This window comes from Mesocricetus auratus, unplaced genomic scaffold (genome assembly GCF_017639785.1).
Source record: "Mesocricetus auratus isolate SY011 unplaced genomic scaffold, BCM_Maur_2.0 Super-Scaffold_100015, whole genome shotgun sequence".
Lineage (NCBI taxonomy): Eukaryota > Metazoa > Chordata > Mammalia > Rodentia > Cricetidae > Mesocricetus > Mesocricetus auratus.
In genome coordinates this window covers 61,419,643-61,442,058 of record NW_024429198.1, presented here as the reverse complement: position 1 = coordinate 61,442,058, position 22,416 = coordinate 61,419,643, and the positions used below count along the sequence as shown (strand labels likewise).

At 56.6% G+C, this 22,416-nt stretch overlaps 1 protein-coding gene across 2 annotated transcripts in view; it reads left to right on the top strand.

The window, feature by feature from the left end:
• The window catches only part of Myo7b (myosin VIIB), an 86,176-nt gene that overhangs the window by 60,887 nt on the left and 2,873 nt on the right, over positions 1 to 22,416 (top strand). For both annotated transcript variants that reach the window (XM_040758015.1, XM_040758016.1), the window contains 18 exons: positions 3,153 to 3,280; positions 6,410 to 6,536; positions 7,137 to 7,256; positions 8,592 to 8,765; positions 9,903 to 10,130; positions 11,900 to 12,067; positions 13,132 to 13,249; positions 13,333 to 13,459; positions 14,435 to 14,598; positions 15,493 to 15,674; positions 16,358 to 16,488; positions 16,645 to 16,802; positions 17,167 to 17,320; positions 17,752 to 17,907; positions 19,538 to 19,643; positions 21,431 to 21,544; positions 21,763 to 21,850; positions 22,196 to 22,302. In XM_040758015.1, the coding sequence (XP_040613949.1) occupies positions 3,153 to 3,280; positions 6,410 to 6,536; positions 7,137 to 7,256; positions 8,592 to 8,765; positions 9,903 to 10,130; positions 11,900 to 12,067; positions 13,132 to 13,249; positions 13,333 to 13,459; positions 14,435 to 14,598; positions 15,493 to 15,674; positions 16,358 to 16,488; positions 16,645 to 16,802; positions 17,167 to 17,320; positions 17,752 to 17,907; positions 19,538 to 19,643; positions 21,431 to 21,544; positions 21,763 to 21,850; positions 22,196 to 22,302 (2,550 nt within the window). The remainder of the gene's footprint in view (positions 1 to 3,152; positions 3,281 to 6,409; positions 6,537 to 7,136; positions 7,257 to 8,591; positions 8,766 to 9,902; positions 10,131 to 11,899; positions 12,068 to 13,131; positions 13,250 to 13,332; positions 13,460 to 14,434; positions 14,599 to 15,492; positions 15,675 to 16,357; positions 16,489 to 16,644; positions 16,803 to 17,166; positions 17,321 to 17,751; positions 17,908 to 19,537; positions 19,644 to 21,430; positions 21,545 to 21,762; positions 21,851 to 22,195; positions 22,303 to 22,416) is intronic.

The window sequence follows — 22,416 nt, the reverse complement described above, 5'->3', positions numbered from 1 at the left end:
GACTCCAACCAAATTCAAATTGACATTTAAAAACGGTAACATGCTTTTGAGGCTAGGGATCTGGCTCAGTTGGTAGGGTGTTTGCCCTGAGCTTGATCCCTAGATGCGGTGGGGCGCGCTTGTTATCCCAGCACCCAAGTCCCAGAGGCAGGAGGAGCGGGGTGTCAAGGTCGTCCCTGGCTGTATAGCAAGCTGGAGGCAACAGACAGATGAGGAGAAGGAAAATAAATAGGGCTGGGGAGATGACTCAGTGGGTTAGAGCATTTGCCAGGAAAACCAATGCCAACTCCCCTGAAACCAAGCCGGGCACCGTAGCTTGAGCATCTAAGCCTAGCACGTCTCTGAGGAAACGGGAGACAGAAGGCCCCCGAAGCCTGAAGCCAGCCTAGTGTGTACAGTGGTGATGAGGCCCTGTCTCAAGAAGACAGGCGGAGAGGACGGATGCTTGAGACTGTCGCATGACGTCCACACACGCACTGGCTGTGCACATGCCTGCACACACGCGTGTGCGCCTGTGCACACACACACACACACACAAGCGCGTACGCAAAACAAACAGACAAAACCGGTGCCACTGTTGAACGACAGCCCACTAGATGCCAGTTACTTTCCTTTATTTACTCGGGAGGTGTGCTACCCCTACAAAGCATCCATTATTATGTTTACCAATCACAGTGAACTTGTATGCGGGAGCTGGCTTTAAACCCACTCTGCTCCTGTCTTATTCCCTCCCTGCCTGGGACTGAACCCCAACCCTGGTGCGTGCGAGGCCTGCTGAGCTGCACCCCCAGCCCAAAGAGCTAGTTCTTGACCTATGACCTACCACGCCCTCTGGTGGAACCTGGGGGGTGGGGAGATGGCTAGTGTGGTGATGTGCTGTGTCACGAGTGTGACAACCTGAGTTCAAGACCCCTAGGACTCTCATGGGAAGCTGGTTATGACTGGGACTAGAGAGACAGCTGAGCTGCTGACCCCTAGGACTCTCATGGGAGCTGGTCACCACTGGGACTAGAGAGAGAGCTGAGCTGTTGACCCCTAGGACTCTCATGGGAGCTGGTCACCACTGGGACTAGAGAGAGAGCTGAGCTGTTGACCCCTAGGACTCTCATGGGAGCTGGTCACCACTGGGACTAGAGAGACAGCTGAGCTGCTGACCCCTAGGACTCTCATGGGAGCTGGTCACCACTGGGACTAGAGACAGAGCTGAGCTGCTGAGGGCACACGAGTTCTATTCCCGGCACCCATATCAGGCAGCCCCCAAACACCTGTCACTCCAGCTCCAGGGGTCCCAACGCCTCTGTCCTCTATGGGCATCCTCATTCATCTGTGCGTACTCTCCCACAGACACACACAACTAAAAATAATTAAAACAAAAGCTTTTGTGTAAGCTGTGTATGGCAACACGTGCCTGTAACCCCAGCCCTGGCAGGGCTACTGGCCGGCTAGCCCAGCCAAGTCGGGGGGGGCTCTAGGTTAGGTGAAACATCCCCCCCCCATCTCAGAAAGGAAAGCGGAAGCGCCTGGAGGGGCGGCCCAGCAGTTAACGGCTCCTGTGGCTCTCCCAGAGTTGGTTCCCAGCACCCTCTGCTTACGGCCGCTGCTAATTCCAGCTCCGCGGGATTCAGCGCCTTCTTCTGGCCTCTTTGGGCACATGCTCATAAAAAAAAATTAGAGATAACAGGAGAAGTGATTGAAAAAAAAAGATCCCTGATATTGACCTCTGGCCTCCATGTACACTCACATACATGTACACGTATACTTGTGCCCTCACACACACCCCACACACATGAACATACACAAACGCCTATACACATGTTTACATACACACAGCTTAAAAATAATTCACAAGACCTATTGGTCAAGGCCTCCCTGAGGCCCAGTTTCACGCAATGAACTAACCTAAATCGGAAGGAATTACTTAAGCAGCGGTGACAGCAGGCAGGGCCTCTGCAGCAGCCCAGGGGTGCTTTGTACACCAGGTCACGGACTCAGCGTGGGTGCCTATGAGGTCCCGTCTTCCGATTAGCCACGGAGGAGTCTAAAAGCCTCTGCAGCCCTGGTAGCGTGGAAAACCCAGAGCCACTGAGGGCTCCCGCTCTCCGGAGGCCCGAGCCCCACCAGAGCGTGTTAGGTAGTGACTGCTGTGTAACAGGTCACCTCAAAGCACAGCAGCTTAAGGCAGGGCAGACTGGTCTTTTCTGAGAGTCGGGGGTGGGGGTTGACAATTGGTTCTGATTCAGAGTCTCTCTGGAAGATGCTGTCAAACTGTCAGCTTTCACTGGAGTAATCTGCAGGCTTGACCGGGGTCTACTCCCCAGATCACGGATGGTGCGTCAGTTCCGGCTATGTGGTATCTGAGAATCCCCACAACATGGGTTTTTCTTCATACCGAGTGATCCATGAAGGAGGATTACTATCTAGTCTGGGAAGTCACACACTTTGTGAGGCAGGGGCATAGCCAGAACAGAAACATCAGGAGATCACATCGGAGACAGATGTCCTTCCCAGGCAGGATTCCAGAAGAGTCTAGCTGGCAACTGTGTCCTCTAGAGGGTGGACATAGAGACACCGGGCTGGCTTTCCATGGCCGGATCTCAGTTTTCTTTCATGCACAGGCTTGTTACATAGGCCAAGCAAGCCCTGCCCGTACTCCAAGCCAATGTTTCCAACTTAGTTCTTGCATCCAAACCCAGCTTTACCCAGACAGAGCCGGGATCTGGCGCTGAGTTGACCTCAACCCAGGCTGATTCTCACACCAAGCTCAGATTTGGGCAGCAAATTCTCACAGTGATGCCATCACGACAAGGTGCATTCTCTGTCCCCACCTGTGCTACTGGACTTGTAATTGAGCCAGAAAGTGGCCGAGCATCAAAGACAAATGCTCCAGCCCTGGTGGCTACAGGGCCAACCACATGAGCACTAGCATTCCCCTGGTCCCCTGTCCGCTTCCACAGAGAGTAAGCAGCAGGGGCAAGGGTCCAGCGATATCACAGGACTGACCTGGTCCTCATGGATCACTGGCCAGATGCGCCCAGCTAGGTTTGTTTGTGTCTTGGCTCAGCACCGGATTGGTGCAGGGTTACAGGCCATTCCCTCCATCCGGTGCGCAAGGGTGGCCACAGCTGTGCTAACAGCTGTCTGTGGGCTTCCAGGTGGCCAGGAAGCTGAACGCTGGTGAAGAGGTGTTCAAGCCCGATGTCCCTGTCTCAGAAAGGCCCATGTCTAACCTGGAGAAGGTGCACTTCATCGTGGGCTATGCCATCATGCGTCCCGGACTCAGGTCAGTCTCTCTTCTGGCTTCCGCTCAGCGCTTCAGGCCACTGCGCTGGCACTTAGCCCATGGAGGCATCATCCTCAGCGTCTGCCTTGAGGTACCTGCTCTTCTCCTGCTCTCTGGCCTGGGCCGCTAGGCTAGGTCTCAGCACAGCAGGCATTAGAGCCACCACCCAGAGCTCTCTGGTAAGAAAGCCATGAGAGAGCTGGGCGTTGGTGGCGCACGCCTTTAATCCCAGCACTGGGGAGGCAGAGGCAGGCGGATCTCTGTGAGTTCGAGGCCAGCCTGGTCTACAGAGCGAGTGCCAGGACAGTCTCCAAAATAATACAAAGAAACCCTGTCTCAGGAAAAAACAAAAAACAAAACAAGAAAGCCCTGAGAAGCTTCGGAGATGGTTCAGTTTGGTAAAGTGCTTGGCACACCTGCATGCCAACCTGAGTTTGATCCCTCGGAGCCCATGGAGAGAGAGAGAGAGAGACAGAGAGAGAGACAGAGAGAGAGACAGAGAGACAGAGAGAGAGAGAGACAGAGAGAGAGACAGAGAGAGAGAGAGAGACAGAGAGAGAGACAGAGAGAGAGAGAGAGAGAGAGAGAGAGAGAGAGAGAGAGAGAGAGAGAGAGAGAGAGAGAGAGAGAGAGAGAGAGAGCCAGGGGAAGCAGTGTGAGCATGTAATCCCTGTGCTGGAAGATGAAGACAGGAGGATCTCTGGGACTTGCTGGTCAAACAGTCCTGGCAAACCAGTGAATCCGGAGAGACCCTGTCTCAAAACATAAATAAGCCATGTGGAGAGCCACCAAGGAAAACTTCCTCAAGCTCACACGCACAGATGCACAACTCCCTGTGCGTGAGAACTGTGTGTAAGCCGGGCCACTGCCTTAATCCCAGCACTCGGGAGGCAGAGGCAAGTGGATCTCTGTGAGTTCAAGGCCAGCTTGGTCTATAGACCTAGTTCCAGGACAGCTAGGGCTACACAGAGACACCCTGTGTGCAATTTGCTTAGTAAGAATTAGGGATCTGGGCTACCTCACTCTGGATGGTTTTTTTTTCTTCTTCCATCCATTTACATTCTAATTCCATGGTAATTATTCTTTTATAATAATTTTTTATTATTTAACTTTTTATACATGTTACTCTCAGTTCCCTCTCTCTCCCCTCCTCACCCAGGCCCCTATTCCTCCCAAACCCCCATCCCACTCCATCTCCCCCCCATCCACTCCCCAGGGGGTAAGGCCTACCATGAGGGATTTTCAGTCTGTCATGTAATCCCAGGGGGGGGGACCTAGGTCCTCCCCCATGTGTCCAGGCTGAGAGAGAATCCCTCCATGTGGAATGGGCTCCCAGAGTCTACTTGTATGCCAGGAATAAATACTTATCTACTCTCTAAGATCCCACAGATTGCCAAGGCCTCCTCTCTGAGACCCAGGTCTTGGGGGGATGTCTGGATCAATCCCATGCTGGCCCCTCAGACATCAGTCTGGGGTCCATGTGCTCCCCTTGTTCAGGTCAGCTGCCTCTGTGGGTTTCGCCAGCCTGGTCTTGATTCCTTTGCTCATCATTCCTCTTTGCAACTGGGTTCCAGGAGTTCAGTTTGGTTTTTAGCTGCGGGTGTCTGCCTCTGCTTCCGTCAGCCACTGTATGAGGGAACAGATGAGTGATACTCAATTTAATTGTACCACATTTTCTTTATCTATTTTTCTGTTGACAGAGATCTAGGTTGTTTCTGGTTTCTGGCTTTTATGAAAAAGAACAGCAATGAGCATGACTGCAAGTGTCTCTGTAGTAGGAGGAAGTATCCTTTGGGTAGATGCCCGAGAGAAATACAGTTGAATCTTGACTTAGATCTGTTCCAAGCTTTCTGAGGAACTCGCCCTGATGTCCATAGTGGCTGTACGAGTTTGCACTCCCACCAGCAATGGACGAGTGTTCCCCTTACCCACATCCTGTCCAGCATGAGCTGTCATTTGTGTTATAGATCTTGGCCATTCTGATTGGTGTGAGATGGATTCTCAAAGTCGTTTTGATCTGCATTTCTGATTAAGTACGGATGTTGAATGTTTCTTGAAGTCATTCTCGGTCATTTGTGTTTCCTCTTTTGAGAGTTCTCTGTTTATATCTCTACCCCATTTTTAATTGGGTTGCTTGTTTCCTTGATGTCCAGTTGCTTAGTTCTTTATACATTTTAGATACTAACCTGCTATCAGAAGTATAAATGGTAGAAAGTCAAGAATAGAAATGAAAGAAAGTACACAAGCTCATGAGAGTTAAATAACTCATTACTGATGAAAATTGAGTCAAGACAAAAATTGAAGAAGGGAATTAAAATTTTTCTAAAATTAAACTAAAATGAATATGTATAGCATACCTATACTTATTGGACATAATGAAGATGTGATCTCATAATACTAAGTGCCTATATTTAAAAAATGGAGAGATTTCATCCTAGGTACTTATTTTAAAAGATTTGTTTATTATGTGTACCGTGTTCCGCCCAGAAAAGGGCACCAGATCTCACTATAGATGGTTGTGAGCCACCATGTGGTTGATGGGAATTGAACTCAGGATCTCTGGAAGAGCAGACAGTTCTCTTAACCTCTGAGCCACCTCTCCAGCCCTATCCTAGATATGTCTTAATCTAATAAGTGAAAGTAGACAGCGTATCTCCTCATTTCTCACTGCTGGAGGAGGTGGCCATCTCCAAGGCATGGGACAGTGACTTAAGGCAGAGGAGAAGAAAAGAATTTGAAGTAACTGTGAGGTTGGGGGAAGGAGAGGGGTTGCCTCATCCATGAACCAGGGAGAGAGGACCAAGGACAGCAGTGAGAGCGAGGAGGCCGTGGCCGTGGGGGATGGGGAGACTCAAGAGAGAAGCTGCTGTGTAGGTCTTGGCAAAGGGGACTGGCGGGAGCAAAGACCCAAGGGAGGGAGGGCTGGAGGCAAGGCCTTGGTGAGCCGGGAGCGGGAGTGGAAAGGAGTGTCTAGAAGAATCGGGTGAGGGCACCATCCTGGGCTGTGTTGACGGGTGAGGGGACTGTCCTGGGCTGTGTTGAGACCGGGTCAGGTGAGGCCCTCTGGTACCGTGAGCCTGAGAACCCTGTTGTGTTCCTGTCTCAGAGCCCCTGGCCCGTGTCTTTCAGAGATGAGATCTACTGCCAGATCTGTAAGCAGCTCTCCGAGAACCACAAGACAAGCAGCAGGGCCCGGGGCTGGATTCTGCTCAGCCTCTGTCTGGGCTGCTTCCCACCCTCCGAGAGGTTCATGAAGGTAATGAGAGCTGGGGGCTGACACTGGACTGGGGGGGCAGGCAGTTTACAGCAGGGACAGGCACCGAGTCCTGAATCCTGGACCGAGTCCCGAGTGACAGCTAATGAGCAGCAACGCTACACTGTTCCGGGCCTCTGTTTTCACACCTGAGAGGGTGCCTTACTTGGCTCCTTCAAGCTCCTATCCAGCAATGCAGGGTCCCAGCCTCCGGTCCCAGGCACAGACACACTCTTCAAGACTAAATTGGAGACGGACTGGGGATGTAACTCAATTGGTAGCATGTTTGCCTAGCATGCACAAAGCCCTGAATCCAATCCCCAGTACCACGTAAAAAAATGGAAATGGTGATGTACGCCTGTGCCAGCCCTTTGGAAGCAGGAGTGGGAGGAGCAGCCCTAACTGTCCCACGAGGTGTTGAACCCACTGATGAACAGTTAGGGTCTGTCTTAGTGTGACTAGAGGCCAGGGCTTCACCTTTGCTGGGCAAGCACTGTCAACTGAGCTACACCTGCAGCCGTGAGGAGCTTTAAGTTGCCCATTGAAAGCAGACGGAGCCTCCATTCTGAGTGTCTTCCTCTTCCCACCATCTTCCACCACCAGTATCTGCTGAATTTCCTTGGCCAAGGACCAGCCAGCTACGGGCCGTTCTGTGCTGAGCGCCTGCAGCGCACTTTCAGCAATGGGGTGCGTGCAGAACCTCCCACCTGGCTGGAGCTGCAGGTAGGTGCTGGCAGGGATGGGAGATGGGCAGTACAGGGTAGGGCACCCTGCCCGTGCCTCCGTCCTTGGCCCCTTCCGCCTTCTCTGTGGCGTCTTCTTTTAAAAGCTCGTTTGTGCGTGTGCGCGTGCGTGCGTGCGTGTGTGCATGCATGTGTGTGTGAGAGAGAGAGAGGAAGAGAGAGAGAGAGAGAGAGCATGTGTGCACAAGTGTGTATGCAGACAGAGGTCAGAGAACACTTGCTGGAGTTGGTTCTCTCCTACCGTGTGGGCAGCAGGGCCTTTACCTGCTGAGCCATCTCGTGGTCCCCTCTGCTGCACGTCTGGCCATCCTGGCACTTAGCATGGCGTAAGCTTCAAGGCCACCCTCCCTACCCCTCAGCCCACATTCCTGCTTTGCTCCTGTCTCCTGCCTTCCTGGACACACAGGTATAGCCGCCATGCTCCGTACAGAGAGCACAGACAGATTGCTTCCAGCTTCCAGAAGGCGGCGGTGCTTCAAGTCTGCTGCCCTTGTAGCTCTGCTATTTGTTGGAAGCTGGCTGTCTCTGTCTCTGTCTCTGTCTCTGTCTCTGTCTGTCTCTGTCTCTGTCTCTGTCTCTGTCTCTGTCTCTGTCTGTCTCTGTCTCTGTCTCTGTCTGTCTCTGTCTCTGTCTGTCTCTGTCTCTGTCTCTCTCTGTCTCTCTCTCTGTCTCTGTCTCTGTCTCTCTCTCTGTCTCTCTCTGTCTCTGTCTCTGTCTCTCTCTCTGTCTCTGTCTCTCTCTGTCTCTGTCTCTCTCTGTCTCTGTCTCTGTCTGTCTCTGTGTCTCTGTCTCTCTCTTTCTCTCTCTCTGCTTTGTCTCAGACACCTTCAAGTTCTCAAGTCCTCAGAAAGGGTCACTGCAGACAACCAGGACAGAGGGAGCGCTCTGGCTCACGCCAGTGCCCTGTGCTGCCACACAGTAGGCCTCCTCCGGCTACATTTCTTTCCCCCGGCTCTGAGCTGTTGGGGAAGGCAAACCTGCTCACCTCCACACAGTGGCGTGCCTAGGACCCAATGTCTCAAGCTGTCGTCTGAGTCAATCTCAGAACCTTGGGTTTTCATCTGAGTGCGGTCAGTTATGGCCTGCAGGCTGCGCCCCCGGGATACACAGCCTGCCTCTCAAAAGTCCAGGACTCACCTGCCATGTGTGGGCAACGCAGACCATCGGACACCATGCCAAGTCTCAGTCAGACCCTGGGTATTCTGAGGGACTCGCCCTCAGGACTCCACAGGGACAAGCAAACTCAGGGATGGGAGCCTCTAGAGTCTAGCGGTTCTGGATCCAGGACTACAGGACACCGTCTCTCTGTCCCCAGGCTGTCAAGTCCAAGAAGCACATCCCGATCCAGGTTGTCCTGGCAACTGGAGGGAGCCTGACTGTCTCCGTGGATTCTGCCTCCACGTCAGGAGAAATCTGCCAGCACATTGCTCAGAAACAGGGCCTCAGGGACCGTCTGGGCTTCTCCCTCCAGATCGCTGCATATGACAAGGTATCAACTGGGAGTCTTGGCCTACACATGCCTCCCATACACACCCGAGCCAGAGCACCCTGAAGTCCATATCAACCTGGCCTGCCCTCAGCCACCGTGCACACCCAGGGGCACGCACATGCATACACACGTGTACACGGACATTCATATGTACACACGCACGTGCATACACACATCATAAATGCCTTGCACGAGATGTCCAGTCCTCCTGCCTGCCTATCCACAGCTGCACCTTCACCCAGACAGGGCAACCCGAGCTCCTTTGAGAGGATTTGGGGGAGTGATGGACAGACCGTGGTCCTCACAAAGACGCCTTTTGAGGGATGGGGGGACAGTTCAGCTGGAATCATGGACAGTAAACATGAGGGCCTGAGTTCAATCCCCCAGGACCATATAAATAATCTGAGCATGGTGGCATTTGCTGCAGTCCTTCAAGAATGGTGACCAGAGGGTCTGGGAGCTCATTGGCCAGCCAGTCAACTGAATTGGTCAGCTCTAGGTTCCACAAGAGAAGCTATCTCAAAAGCTAAGATGGAGAGCAACTAAGGAAGTCTGGCCGCTCACCACGCCCTCCATAAGCATGCAGATACACACATAAACACATGTTCATACACAGGTAAACATGTGTGCATAAGCACGCAAACACATGTGCATACACACACACAAACACATGTGCATATACAGGTAAACACATGTGCATACTCACGCAAACACATGTGCATACACAGGTAAACACATGTGCATACTCACGCAAACACATGTGCATACACAGGTAAACACATGTGCATACACACACAAACACATGTGCATACACACGCAAACACATGTGCATACTCACACAAACACATATGCATATACACGCAAACACATGTGCATACTCACGCAAACATGTGTGCATACTCACGCAAACACGTGTGCATACACACGCAAACACATGTGCATACACACACAAACACATGTGCATGCAAAAAGAGACAGAAGGAAGCTTTGGTGTCCAGGCAGGCTTAGGAGTGGCTTCTTGGCCCACACAGGGCTTCACAGTCCCTGTCTTCCACGTAGGGAGTGAAGGGTCGATGTCTGCATGGGTCATGGCGCATACCAACTGTTAACCCCATTTGCCCCCAATTCTGGCCTCAGTTCTGGTCCTTGGGCAGTGACTGTGACCACGTGATGGATGCCGTGGCCCAGTGTGAACAGCTGGCCCAGGAGAGGGGAGAGAGCCAGCGCCAGGCCCCCTGGCGCATCTACTTCCGGAAGGAGTTCTTCACCCCCTGGCATGACTCCCGGGAGGACCCTGTGAGCACTGAGCTCATCTACAGCCAAGTCCTCCGTGGAGTATGGTCTGGAGAGTATAGCTTTGAGAAGGTGAGGAGCCCTGAGACGTAGCCCCATTCCTAGCCTGTGACCACCATTCCTAGCCTGTGACCACCATTCCTAGCCTGTGACCACCATTCCTAGCCTGTGACCATCATTCCTAGCCTGTGACCACCATTCCTAGCCTGTGACCACCATTCCTAGCCTGTGACCATCATTCCTAGCCTGTGACCATCATTCCTAGCCTGTGACCACCATTCCTAGCCTGTGACCATCATTCCTAGCCTGTGACCATCATTCCTAGCCTGTGATGCTCCACAGTAGGGGGATCCAGAGGCGCTGGTCTGATAAAGACTGGCAGATAGGAGGCAGAGGGATGAGGGGTGGGGGGTTGTTATAGGAGGGATGAGGGGTGGGGGGTTGTTATAGGAATGGAGGGATGAGGGGTGGAGGTGGTTATAGGAGGTGGAGGGATGAGGGGTGGAGGTTGTTATAGGAGTGGAGGGATGAGGGGTGGAGGTGGTTATAGGTGGTGGAGGGATGAGGGGTGGGGGTTGTTATAGGAGGTGGAGGGATGAGGGGTGGAGGTTGTTATAGGAGTGGAGGGATGAGGGGTGGAGGTGGTTATAGGAGGTGGAGGGATGAGGGGTGGGGGTGGTTATAGGAGGTGGAGGGATGAGGGGTGGAGGTTGTTATAGGAGGTGGAGGGATGAGGGGTGGGGGTGGTTATAGGAGGTGGAGGGATGAGGGGTGGGGGTGGTTATAGGTGGTGGAGGGATGAGGGGTGGGGGTGGTTATAGGAGGTGGAGGGATGAGGGGTGGAGGGATGAGGGGTGGAGGTTGTTATAGGAGGTGGAGGGATGAGGGGTGGGGTGGTTGTAGGAGGTGGAGGGATGAGGGGTGGGGTGGTTATAGGAGGTGGAGGGATGAGGGGTGGGGTGGTTATAGGAAGTGGAGGGATGAGGGGTGGGGTGGTTGTAGGAGGTGGAGGGATGAGGGGTGGGGTGGTTATATAGGGTACCAGTGTAGGGTCTGTACTGGGTACAGCCGTCTCCCCCCAGGCCTGGCTTGTGTCTCCTCCCTGTGAGTTGCAGGCTGGCACCCACGGAATCAGGCAGGCATGGCCTCCCTGTGTGCCCAGGCTGTCTGGCCTCTCACAGCAGCTGCTCAGAGTAGCAGCAGGTGCCGGGGATCAGGAGCATGGCCTCAGAGCTGTAACTCAGCTGGTAGAGGGAACGATGCCGTGGACTTGACTCCCGGCACTGCGTAGACTGAACACGGCGGTGAACACCTGTGATCCCAGGGACTGGGGGGGGGGGGGGGAGAGGAGCGGACGTTCAAGGTCGTCCTTAGGGAGTTTGAGGCCAGCCCGAGATATGTGAGACACCCTGGGGGAGGGGGAGGGGGCTGGAGAAGATGGGGAAGAGGAGAAAGAAAATGTGGAAGAGGAAGCTGAGGAGAGGAAGGGGAGGGGGGAGGGAGAAGAGGAGCCCTGGGTTCACATCTGCAATGGATAAAATGCCAAGCACGCTGTCAATGGGGCGCACCGTGCCGATGTGGCAGCAGGTGCAAGCACTGCGCCCCCTCCGGAGGCCGGTCCCTCAGCCACAGACATCTGCCTGGAAAGGACGGCCACTGTGCTCTCTTGGCGCCGGAGAGGACCGTACCCACTGAGAGCAGCAGCGTTGGGGAGGGCTGAGGACAGGCGCGGCTGCTCCTGCTCCCTATGCTGTCTGAGTGGCTGCTGAGGCAGGAGCAGTCCCCGTGTGGGCCCTCACTGGCACCCCTCACGCCCCTGCCACCGCCGTCACTGCACACAGGAGGAAGAGCTGGTGGCCTTGCTGGCCCGGCACTGCTACGTGCAGCTTGGGGCCTCAGTGAAGAGCGACGCTGTCCGGGAGCTGCTGCCCAGCTGCGTTCCCTCCAAGCTGTACCGGACCAAGCCTCCGGAGAAGTGGGCTAGCATCGTCACCGCTGCCCATGCCAAGGTCAGCCTGCGGCAGGCTGGGCTCTGGCCCTGAGCCTTCCTCCCCTTCCCCCCCATGAGTCTCCCCACATGCCAGGGGTCAGGAAGCTTTAGCAGGCACAACCCCGACTAACGGGACAAATGTCTCCTTAAGCTTAACACCTTGCCACAGGTTCCTGTCTGTCCCCCTCCCTCTTGGTCCTAAGTTTCTCGGCCCAGCAACACCTAGCTGGCCCTGTCTTCCAGGGCTAGAGACTCCACAGCCACTGAACGCTGACGATTCTGTGGCCCTGGCGTAGGCTCAGTTTCCCCTCTTGGTGCCGACCTCCAAGCTTCTCGGTGTCCCCTCAGCAGACACGTGGGAAATCTTAGGTCGGCGTGCAGACATCCTAAGTGTCTGGTGTGTGTGGCAGACGGCCAAAGCACCGTTCGTATGTGATGTGGCCATTGGCGCGCCTAAAGTCAGCACATGCGTGTTTCAAAGTTAAAAACAAGAACCGCAATTCGGCCCGTTACAGACACAGTGGGGCAAGTTAGGAAGGGGAAAGACAGGACAGACAAAGAAAGGAACTAACAGTGAAGACAGAAGCTTCTCCCAGAGGCTCCCAAATAGGAAGAAAGCCAGAATGAGGTGGATCCAGGGACACGCAGCGAGACGGTGATCCTAGACATGCGTTGGCGAGAGTCAGCCTGTGGTTGTCAGTTTGCTGTGGCTTCGGTGAGCCAGCTGAGCTGATAATGCTCTTTGGAACGAGGGAGGGGTGTGTGTGTAAGATGGCCCAGTGGATGAAGAGCTCACTGTGCAGGGCTGACACCCCGAGTTCAGATCTCCAAGGCTGATAAAAGCTGCAAGATGGAGCCCAAGCGTGTGCAACCCCCGTGCACGCCTGCATGGAGATGGGAGGCAGGGCACGGGAGGTTCCAGAGCCCCGGGGACCAGCCAGCCTGGCCCATGCAAGAGCGAGCAGGAAGAGACCTTGTGTCAAGTTGGTGGGGGGCGAGGGCCAGCCTCGGAGGCTGTTGTCCTCTGCCCTTCCACACGGCGGGGTGACGGAGGCGGCATCCGGGGTTTTCCACTCCACATAGGCCCCGTATACCCAGTCAAAAGCCGCCCCGCTGGCGGTGAAGGAGCAGACGGTGGAGGCTGCCCGTGTGCTGTGGCCCCTGCTCTTCTCCAGGCTGTTTGAAGTCACCACACTCTCTGGTAAGAGCATCTGGGGTTGGGGAGGAGAGGGAGCTGCTCCTGGTGGCCAGCGTGGCCTTCACTCTGGGTCACCTTCTGGCCAGGCCCCCGCCTTCCCAAGACACAGCTGATTTTGGCCATTAACTGGAAGGGGATGTGCTTCCTGGACCGGAAGGAGAGGATGCTGCTGGAGCTGACCTTCGCGGAGGTCATGGGTCTGATCGCCAACAGGTAAACCTGAAGCCTGTTGACTTCACAGCCCGAGTCCTTGGTTTAGATGCGTGTGGAACTCAAGGGCGGATATGGAGAGGGGGACTCGTCATCCTCAGGGGCCAGGCCGCAGCAGCCAGACAAGTACAGGAACCACAGGACTTAGGGACCCTCCACTCCTAGGGCCCTCAACTCCTAGGGATTCCTCCGGGCAGTCTGGGAAGCCCTCCCCAGGTTCCACGACAGCTCCTCGGTCACAGTCTGGATAGGTGGCCTATCCTAGGAACAGAGCCCCATTGTTCCCTGGGGTCAGCCGCCCAGCCCTTTCCTGGACAACCCAAGTCCTCACAGCACCCTTGCTGTGGGAGGGAACTGTCTTGTTGCCACGCAGAAACGATCTGGCAGGAAGGAAGGGCCTGACTGGCAGTCTGAGGGCACAGTCCATCGCGGTAGGTGAGACAGACAGCTGGTCCCACCGCGTCCAGTCAGGAAGCAGAGGGATCGCGTCCTCCTCCCTGTTCCATCAGAGATCTGGGCCTGTGGCGTGCTGCACCCACACATAGGGGCGGGTCTGCCCACATCAGTTAATTCAGTCTAGAAACCCTGCCAAGACATATCCAGAGGTGCTTCACATAGGTGATCTAGGCGCTAACAAGGTGACAATCGGTATTCACTATCTCACCCGCTCTGTAGAGAGGCAAACTGAGGCACGCCGACTAGGGAACTGCCCCAAGCTCCAGAGCAACCCTAGAGCATTCTGTGTGACGCTCCCTACCATCTTCTCGGAGAAGCCGTGCGTCTGGGACAGTGGAGCTGCCCACTGCCTCCGAGACCCAGAGACCTGCTGGTCAACCTCGACCCAGACCAGGCTGTCTCCAGGACCCTTGTTTCCCCATACGTAGCAGTGGAATTGCCACCGTCTCAAAGGCTGCTTGGGGGCCGGAACCATACAGGGTAGGGCAGACCCCAGATAACATTGCCACTTTGCGCCCTCAGGGATGCCCCCGGTGGACAGAGAATGCTCCTATCGACGCTGCATGAAGAGTATGAGTTTCTCTCCCCCAGCAGCGTGGCCATTGCAGAGCTGGTGGCCTTGTTCCTGGGAGGCTTGAAGGAGAGGTCTGTGTTCGCCATGGCCCTGCAGGACAGGAAGGCCACAGGTGCCTATTGGAAAGGGGAAAGGGTGGCAGGTTCTGGGATGGCGGAGAAGGGTGGCTTTCTCATATCCACAAGACGCAAAGCAGGGCTAGAGACACAGGCAGCCATGTGATGGGGTCAGCAAGCTCTCCATCTGAAGGAGCTAAGGGGGGGGGTCTTACACTCACACCCCACCAGGGTCACCAGGGCTTTCAGTCACTGGCAAGGTTAACTCATACCTACACACCATGCCCACAACCATCCCATTATCCCATTTTACGGACACCAGACCAGGAGCTTAGGCAGGAAACGGTTCACCCAGCACCACACAGCTTCCCTGAAAGCCCTTCCTCCGACAAGAGCTGGGCTGGAACCGCTAGGCCGTCACCAGACTCCAGACCTCAGTCACAGAGACCGATAAACGTTATAGGCAAACTGGCTGGAAACCAGAAGAAAGGGCTCCGTGGGAACCCTTCGACTCTGTGAGGAACATCAGGCCGGAGAGGGTTGCCCTGTACCCCGTTAGTCTCCTGATGACATCTAGGAAATGTCATCAGAGGTTTACAGACCTGCACGTGGGCTCAGAGGTCACAGAGCACTCTGGCCAGGCATGCAACCCACCAGCTGTATACTCTGCCTCCCCCCCCCCCCCCCGGCCCCTACTCAGCTCCTAGTCAGACCCCACAAGTCTATTAGGCTGGAGCCACAGTGAGAATTCCCATGCCCTGCCTGCCCAGGACAGTCAGGTGACATTTCCACACCCTCCTCTCAGAGTGGCCTTGAACCCGTGGTTACGTGCCTCAGTCTCTCCATGTGTCAAAGGATACCATCTCTGAAATGTCAGTGTGGTCTGGGGACTTTGGAGATCTCTCAGCAAATGTGGCATTCTTGTCTCTCTATGTGACCGGGACCTGCAGACGATGCTACCCTTCTGCCCTTCAAGAAAGGGGACTTACTGATCCTGACCAAGAAACAGGGACTGTTGGCCTCGGAGAACTGGGTCCTGGGCCAGAATGACAGAACAGGCAAGACAGGGCTGGTACCCACTGCCTACCTGTACATCATCCCCTCGCTCACCAAGCCCTCGGCCCAGCTGCTGGTATGTCACACGCACATCTCTGATCATCTGCGGCACTGTGAGCAGGGTCCTGGGATGCTTAGCCTGGGACCTCGCTCACCGTCTTCCTTTTAGAGACCCAGCAGGGCCACCCATGCGACTTTCGGGCAGCTCTGCCAATCCCTGTTAACCCCGGAGGATGGGGAGATTGGCATATTTATGCAGGCGCTTAGTAGGTGCTCAGTGAAGGGTGTCCCTCTTCCTCTCACAACGGAAATGACCTGGGGGCGAACTCAACCTTCCTCACCCCAGGGGCGCCCACATCACGTCCTGGCCCAGGGACACCCCTCGCCAGCCGGCCCCAAGAGCGGAAGCCAGAGACAGGCCTGCCACTCAAGGCTGCCGTCCGCAGCAGCTCCCAAATCCCTGACCAGACATGTCCTAGGGAGAGAGAGCCCTGGGTCGTGAGACCCAGAGAACGGTGGGACAGACTCCACAGCTAACTGGTGCTGATCTAGTAAAGAAAAGAGGCATCTTGTGGTGGTGGTGGGGGGGTCCAATCAGTTTGGTCACATGGTCGGCGGAGGCCTGTCACCCTTGTGTTCTGACCTCTTGCCACGACTCACCGAGGCAGCTAAATCAGGAAAAGCCTAGGGGAAGAGCCTTGTGGGCAGCGGCTCCTGGGTAACCTTGGCCTGACACACACACCCACCCCCGCTCCGCAGAGCTTGCTGGCCATGTCGCCAGAGAAACGGAAGCTGGCAACCCAGGAGGTGCGGGCCGCGGAGCCCCTGCTTGAGGAGCAGTCCTCGGAGTCACCGTACACCCTGGAGGAGTTCTCCTACCAGTACTTCAGGTGCTCTCTCCCGCTGCAAAGGCTGCCCGGAGGCTGGGGTGGCAGCTGCTTGGCCATGGGTACAAGGAGGGGAAGGCAGCCGCCGCCGGGAGGGGCCAGACAGGGCCAGAGGAAGCCTGGGCACAGCCGCCCCTACAACAGCCCTGTCCCTGGCAGGGCCCCGGACAAGGAGACCATCAGCATGGCCACCATGCCTATGGCCCGCAGCCGAGGCCATCTGTGGGCCTACTCCCCGGAGCCCCTGCGCCAGCCGCTGCTCAGAAGTGTCCACGAAAAAGCCAAACTTCGGGATATGGCCTGCCAGATCTTCCTTGATATCCTTCCTACCAGCCTATCCTAGAGGCGGGCGTGCCTACGGGCGTGCCCACCTCCAGGCCCACAGCCACCTGTGAGAAAGCACCTTGCAGAGCCAATGCTCAGCTCCCTGTAAGGATGTCTGAAGCTCCCGTAGAGGGGCCTGGAGGAAATGTCCATAGGGAGTGGGGCCAGTGTGAGCCTGGATCAGGGTTTAGAGTGTGCACTGGTCCAGATGTCAATTTGAGACTGGGTTCAGGGGGGTCAGGGTGAGCGTGGTCTAGGGTTCGGCCAGGGCCCCGGGGTAGCACCGGGCCAGGGTTAAGACTACGGTGCACGTTCAGCCTGGGGCTGCCTGGATACTATTGTCCTTCACAGTCACACCCATCCTCAAGTACACAGGCGACTATCCTTCCCGGCAGTCCTGGCACAGCCTGGAGCTCACAGATCAGATGTTCTCGCTAGCCCAGCAGGACCCGGCCCTTCAGGACGAGCTGTACTGCCAGATCCTGAAGCAGCTGACCCACAACTCCATCAGGTCCGCTGAGGGGTAGCCTCCTGTCCCAGGGCTCTGCCAGGGGCAGATGGCCACACGTGGGTCCGGACCCATACACCGCAGCCATGAGCAGTCCGGGGTCCTGTGTGCTCTCCTAGTCTCTAAGGACGGCAAAGAGGGACAGCCCTGCCCTGTACCGCGCCCACTCCGCTATGTGACCCGGGCAGGCTGTGGCCTCTCGGAACCGGTCCCACAAAGTGGACTGCGCACCTGCCTTGTCATCGGGGCAGGAAAGCGCCCTGTTACACCGGGCGGCTGGGTTGCGGGCTGGAATGACGTAGCCGTGGTGTGAACCACGTCCCCTTCCCCCTCCCCGTCCAAGCTCCCAAACCCGCAGGCCCAAGTGTTCCGTTCTCTGCCTCTGCCGATGCTGATGCTGACGGGAGCCGCCCCACCCCGCCCCACCCCCGCAGGTACAGTGAAGAGCGGGCGTGGCAGCTGCTGTGGCTCTGCACAGGCCTCTTCCCGCCCAGCAAAACGCTGCTGCCCCATGCTCAGAAGTTCATAGACTCCCGGAAGAAGAAACCGCTGGCTCCTGACTGCAGCCGCAGGCTCCACAGGGTTCTGAGGTAAGTCTGCAGCTCCTGCCTTAGAGCACCCTAGAGCACCAGCCCTGGGCCAGGGACCTGGCTCCCTGGGACCTCATGCCCCGGCCCCGCCCCGGGCCCGCCCCGGGCCCGCCCCGGCCCCGCCCCGGCCCCGCCCCGGCCCCGCCCCGGCCCCGCCCCGGCCAGGAAGATGGGACCAGATGGAGGGAGGGGCAGGAGGCCCAGGAGGATCTCAGGGAGGCCTGGGTGGTCAGAGGTGCTTCTGTCAGTATCGACAGCCATCTTACCCGTGGCTGCCCCGCCCCACATCTGCCAACTCAGAACACAGAAAAGTCAGCCGGGGTGCCAGCAAGTCCGAGGCATCTCGGAGCAGCCCAGGGTGGCTGAGGCTAGAAATCTGTCTCTCTTAACCCTTGTGCCGTGTCTTCCTCCCTACCGTCACCGAGAGGGTCTGCCCACAGAGCTCTGCCAATCCCCATTTACCCTAGAGCGACAGTGGATTTGGCATGTTTATGCAGGCACTTAGTAGGTGCTCAATAAAGGTTGCTCTCCTCCTCTCGCCGTGGATATCTCCCGGAAACAAACTCAACCTTCCTTGGCCCGTGCTTCATTTCAAACACGAGCCCAGGGTGTCCGTATCTTCCCCTGCCCCCTGGAGTCTCCTGCCTTCTCGGCCTTGACCGGGATGAATGTGGACGGACAGTGACTGTGAGTTGTCACACATAACTACAGTCACGGAGGAAGCAGCGTCCTTTGAAGGGCCACCCTGGAGTCCCCACCCCCTGTCCCATCCCCTGACCGGTGAACACAAGAACATCCCTGACCGTGGTGCCATAGCCAACAGTCCCTAGGATTGCTGGGGAGCCTGCGTGCCCCCAGTCTCCTTGAAGGCAGGTGGGACCGGGCTCATCTTTATCCCGGGGTCACAGGCAGAGCCCATGAGGCGGAGACGAACCCTAGGAAGTGTGAGGGGCAGGAATCTGCCTGCCCCTTGCCCTGGTCATTGAGGCTGTGGTTTCCAGCACCAGGCTGAATGCCCGGATTGAGGCTGGGTGCAGGAATGAGGGGGTGTCACTCCGGATCGAGGCTGGGTGCAGGAATGAGGGGGTGTCACTCCGGATTGAGGCTGGGTGCAGGAGTGAGGGGGTCAGGAATGAGGGGGTGTCACTCCAGATTGAGGCTGGGTGCAGGAATGAGGGGGTGTCACTTCGGATTGAGGCTGGGTGCAGGAATGAGGGGGTGTCACTCCGGATCGAGGCTGGGTGCAGGAAGGAGGGGGTGTCACTCCGGATTGAGGCTGGGTGCAGGAATGAGGGGGTGTCACTCCGGATCGAGGCTGGGTGCAGGAAGGAGGGGGTGTCACTCCGGATTGAGGCTGGGTGCAGGAGTGAGGGGGTCAGGAAGGAGGGGGTGTCACTCCAGATTGAGGCTGGGTGCAGGAATGAGGGGGTGTCACTTCGGATTGAGGCTGGGTGCAGGAATGAGGGGGTGTCACTCCGGATCGAGGCTGGGTGCAGGAAGGAGGGGGTGTCACTCCGGATTGAGGCTGGGTGCAGGAGTGAGGGGGTCAGGAAGGAGGGGGTGTCACTCCGGATCGAGGCTGGGTGCAGGAATGAGGAGGTGTCACTGTGGCTCACTCTGCCCTCCTCAGGATGGGGCCTCGGAAGCAGCCCCCACATCACACAGAGGTGAAGGCTGCTGAACAGAATGCCTCCAAGCTGTGCCATGAGGTCTACCTCCCCAATGACACCTCTGAGGTGAGTGCCCAGCCTGGCATCCGCAGTGGGTCTCGGGCCTCGGGAGGTTGCAGGGCACAGCCTCACCGTCCCAGCATGCTCTTGGTTCATTTAAATGGATGCGTAAGTCTAGGTGCCCAATGGACTCTCTCACATCTGGGTCACAGCACGCCTGCCTCCATGCTCCAAGCCGACACGGGGGCAGTGCCCTGAGTTAAGGGGCCGTGGCGAGGCTACCAGTGAGATCAGAAGAGGAAGGATTCCATAGGTACGAGTTGAGGTTCTCCACCAAGGAGAAAGGAAGGGAGCCGGAGGCTGGGCCGTCAGGCTGGGTCTGGGGCTTGTGGGCCCCTGGGGACATCGGCGGGGAGCCACAGCCTTGGGCCCAGGGCTTGCCCTGGAGACTTGGTGGGGCAGAAGGGGCGGGTAGGAGGAAGGTGACCAGTGGGTCCCAACTGTGGTAAAGAAACATCAAAGTAGACTGTGACTGATGCCACCCTCACAGCCTCCCCTGTGGCTTGGGTACATTTAAGTCCCTGTAATGGAAGTTCCCACAGTCTGGCTGCGGGGTCACAATATAGGTCCAAAGGGGCCAGACCTCCCAGGTCTAGCCTGGGCCCAGGACAGGAAGAGATGTTACCAAGTGGGTGATTTTTCTGGGGCCTGCCATTCTCCAGACAGAACATGGCCAGCCCAAGGTTTATAGATGACAGAAACAAGCCCAGGGTGATGGTTCAGTCATTAAAGTGCTTGCCAGACAAACAGGAGACTCTAGTTCAGCTCCCCGGCCCTCGAGGAGAAGCTGGGCTCTATGGCGCCGCGGAGGCAGAGGCTACCTGGAGCTGACAGTCGCCCCAGCCAAATGGATGAGCCCCACATTCAGTGGAGACCCTGGCTTAAACAACCATGTGCAAAGCAACCAAGAAAGACACTTGAGTGAGCTGAGTGTGGTGTGCACACCTTCGATCCCAGCACTCGGGAGGCAGAGGCAGGCAAACCTGAGTTCAGGCCAGCCTGGGCTACAGAGTTAGTTCTAGAGCAACCAGGGCTACACAGAGGAAGGAAGGGAGGAAGGACGGACACTTGAGGTTCACCTCTGGCCTTCATGTTCATGTGTACACAAGTGTACACGACCCACATGGGCACATACCCACATGAACATGAACACATGCACACACACACTCACTCACACACTCACTTACACGCACGCACACACTCACACACATGCGCACTCACACACTCACTCACACACACTCACACACTCACTCTCTCACACACTCACACATGCATGCACACTCACACACTCACACACGTGTGCGTGCGCTCACACACATGGTCATTCACACACTCTCACACACTCACACGCTCACTCACACGCGTGCACTCACACACTCACACACGTGTGCGTGCGCTCACACACATGGTCACTCACACACTCTCACACACTCACACGCTCACTCACACATGTGCGTGTGCTCACACACATGCTCACTCACACGTGCATGTGCACCACACACACTCACACATGCATGCGCACTCACACACTCACACACGTGTGCGCTCACACACTCACTCACACTCACACACTCACTCACATACACGTGCACTCACACACTCACACATGCATGCACGCTCACACACTCACTCACACACGCATGTGCACTCACACACACTCACACATGCATGCTCACTCACACACACTCACTCACACACACACACACACACACACACGGAAAGGAGGGCGTAGGCTTGGGAAGCCTCCTTGCCTACACTGGGACCTGGGCCTCACCCGCTCTCTCCCTGTGCAGACAATGGAGGTGAACAGCAGTAGCCGGGTGCGAGACCTGTGCGAGGGCATCGCCACGAGGCTGAAGCTAGCGTCCTTGGATGGCTGCAGCCTCTTCATCAACATCATAGGCAAGGTGAGCAACTTGCCAGGCCGAGGAGTAGACCCCTTGCCAAGGAGAACTCTCACGACCAGCAGACTTCAGCCTGCCCAGAACGCTGCACTAGCCAGGCCCTTCCCTTCCGTGCAGCTGGGGCTCTTAGGACGCAAGGGGAGGAGTCTCGCAGTCAAGCCCCCTGCTGGTCAAACCCCCTCCAGCCCACCCAGCCACGCCCGCCTCTGCCTCTTCCCTAGGTCATCAGCCTGAAGGAAGGAGAGTTCTTTTTTGACAGCCTTAGGCAGGTGTCTGACTGGGTGAAGAAGAACAGGCCCCAGAAAGAAGGTGAGGGGCGTCTCCGTGGAAGGGGGCGGCTGCTGGCTGAGTCGCTGGTGTAGTCCCAGGCCTGTCCATCCGCTCACTCAGCCCCGCGTCCCCTAGGCATGCAGGTGGCTAGCTCCCTGCCTGGTGTAGCCCAGGGCCCCACTTCCCGACGTGGTGGGCAGGGGAGGGATGTGTCTGAAGGCAGCTCCTCCATTCTCCATGAAGACGAGTCAGGAGCCAGGGAGGAGGAAGGACGCAGCCTCTCCGGGCCAGAAAGCAGCAGGAGTCGCGTGCGGACTCAGTCAGGACTGAGTCTTTGGAGCCTGCTGGGATAGGCTTGGTGCCCACTGCCGCCCCCTCTCCTAGGGGCCCCCATAACACTTCCCTACCAGGTGCTCTTCATGCGGAAACTGTGGCTCAACGTGACCCCCGGGAAGGATGTGAATGCGGACACCATACTCCACTACCACCAGGTACCCACCGGGGCCCTGGAGTCACAAGAGCCATTGTGGTCCTATCCCAAACCGGTTCTGAGGCGCGGGAGAGGAGGGGTACGGAGGGGACGAGCAGGCCAAAACCCTGAGGGT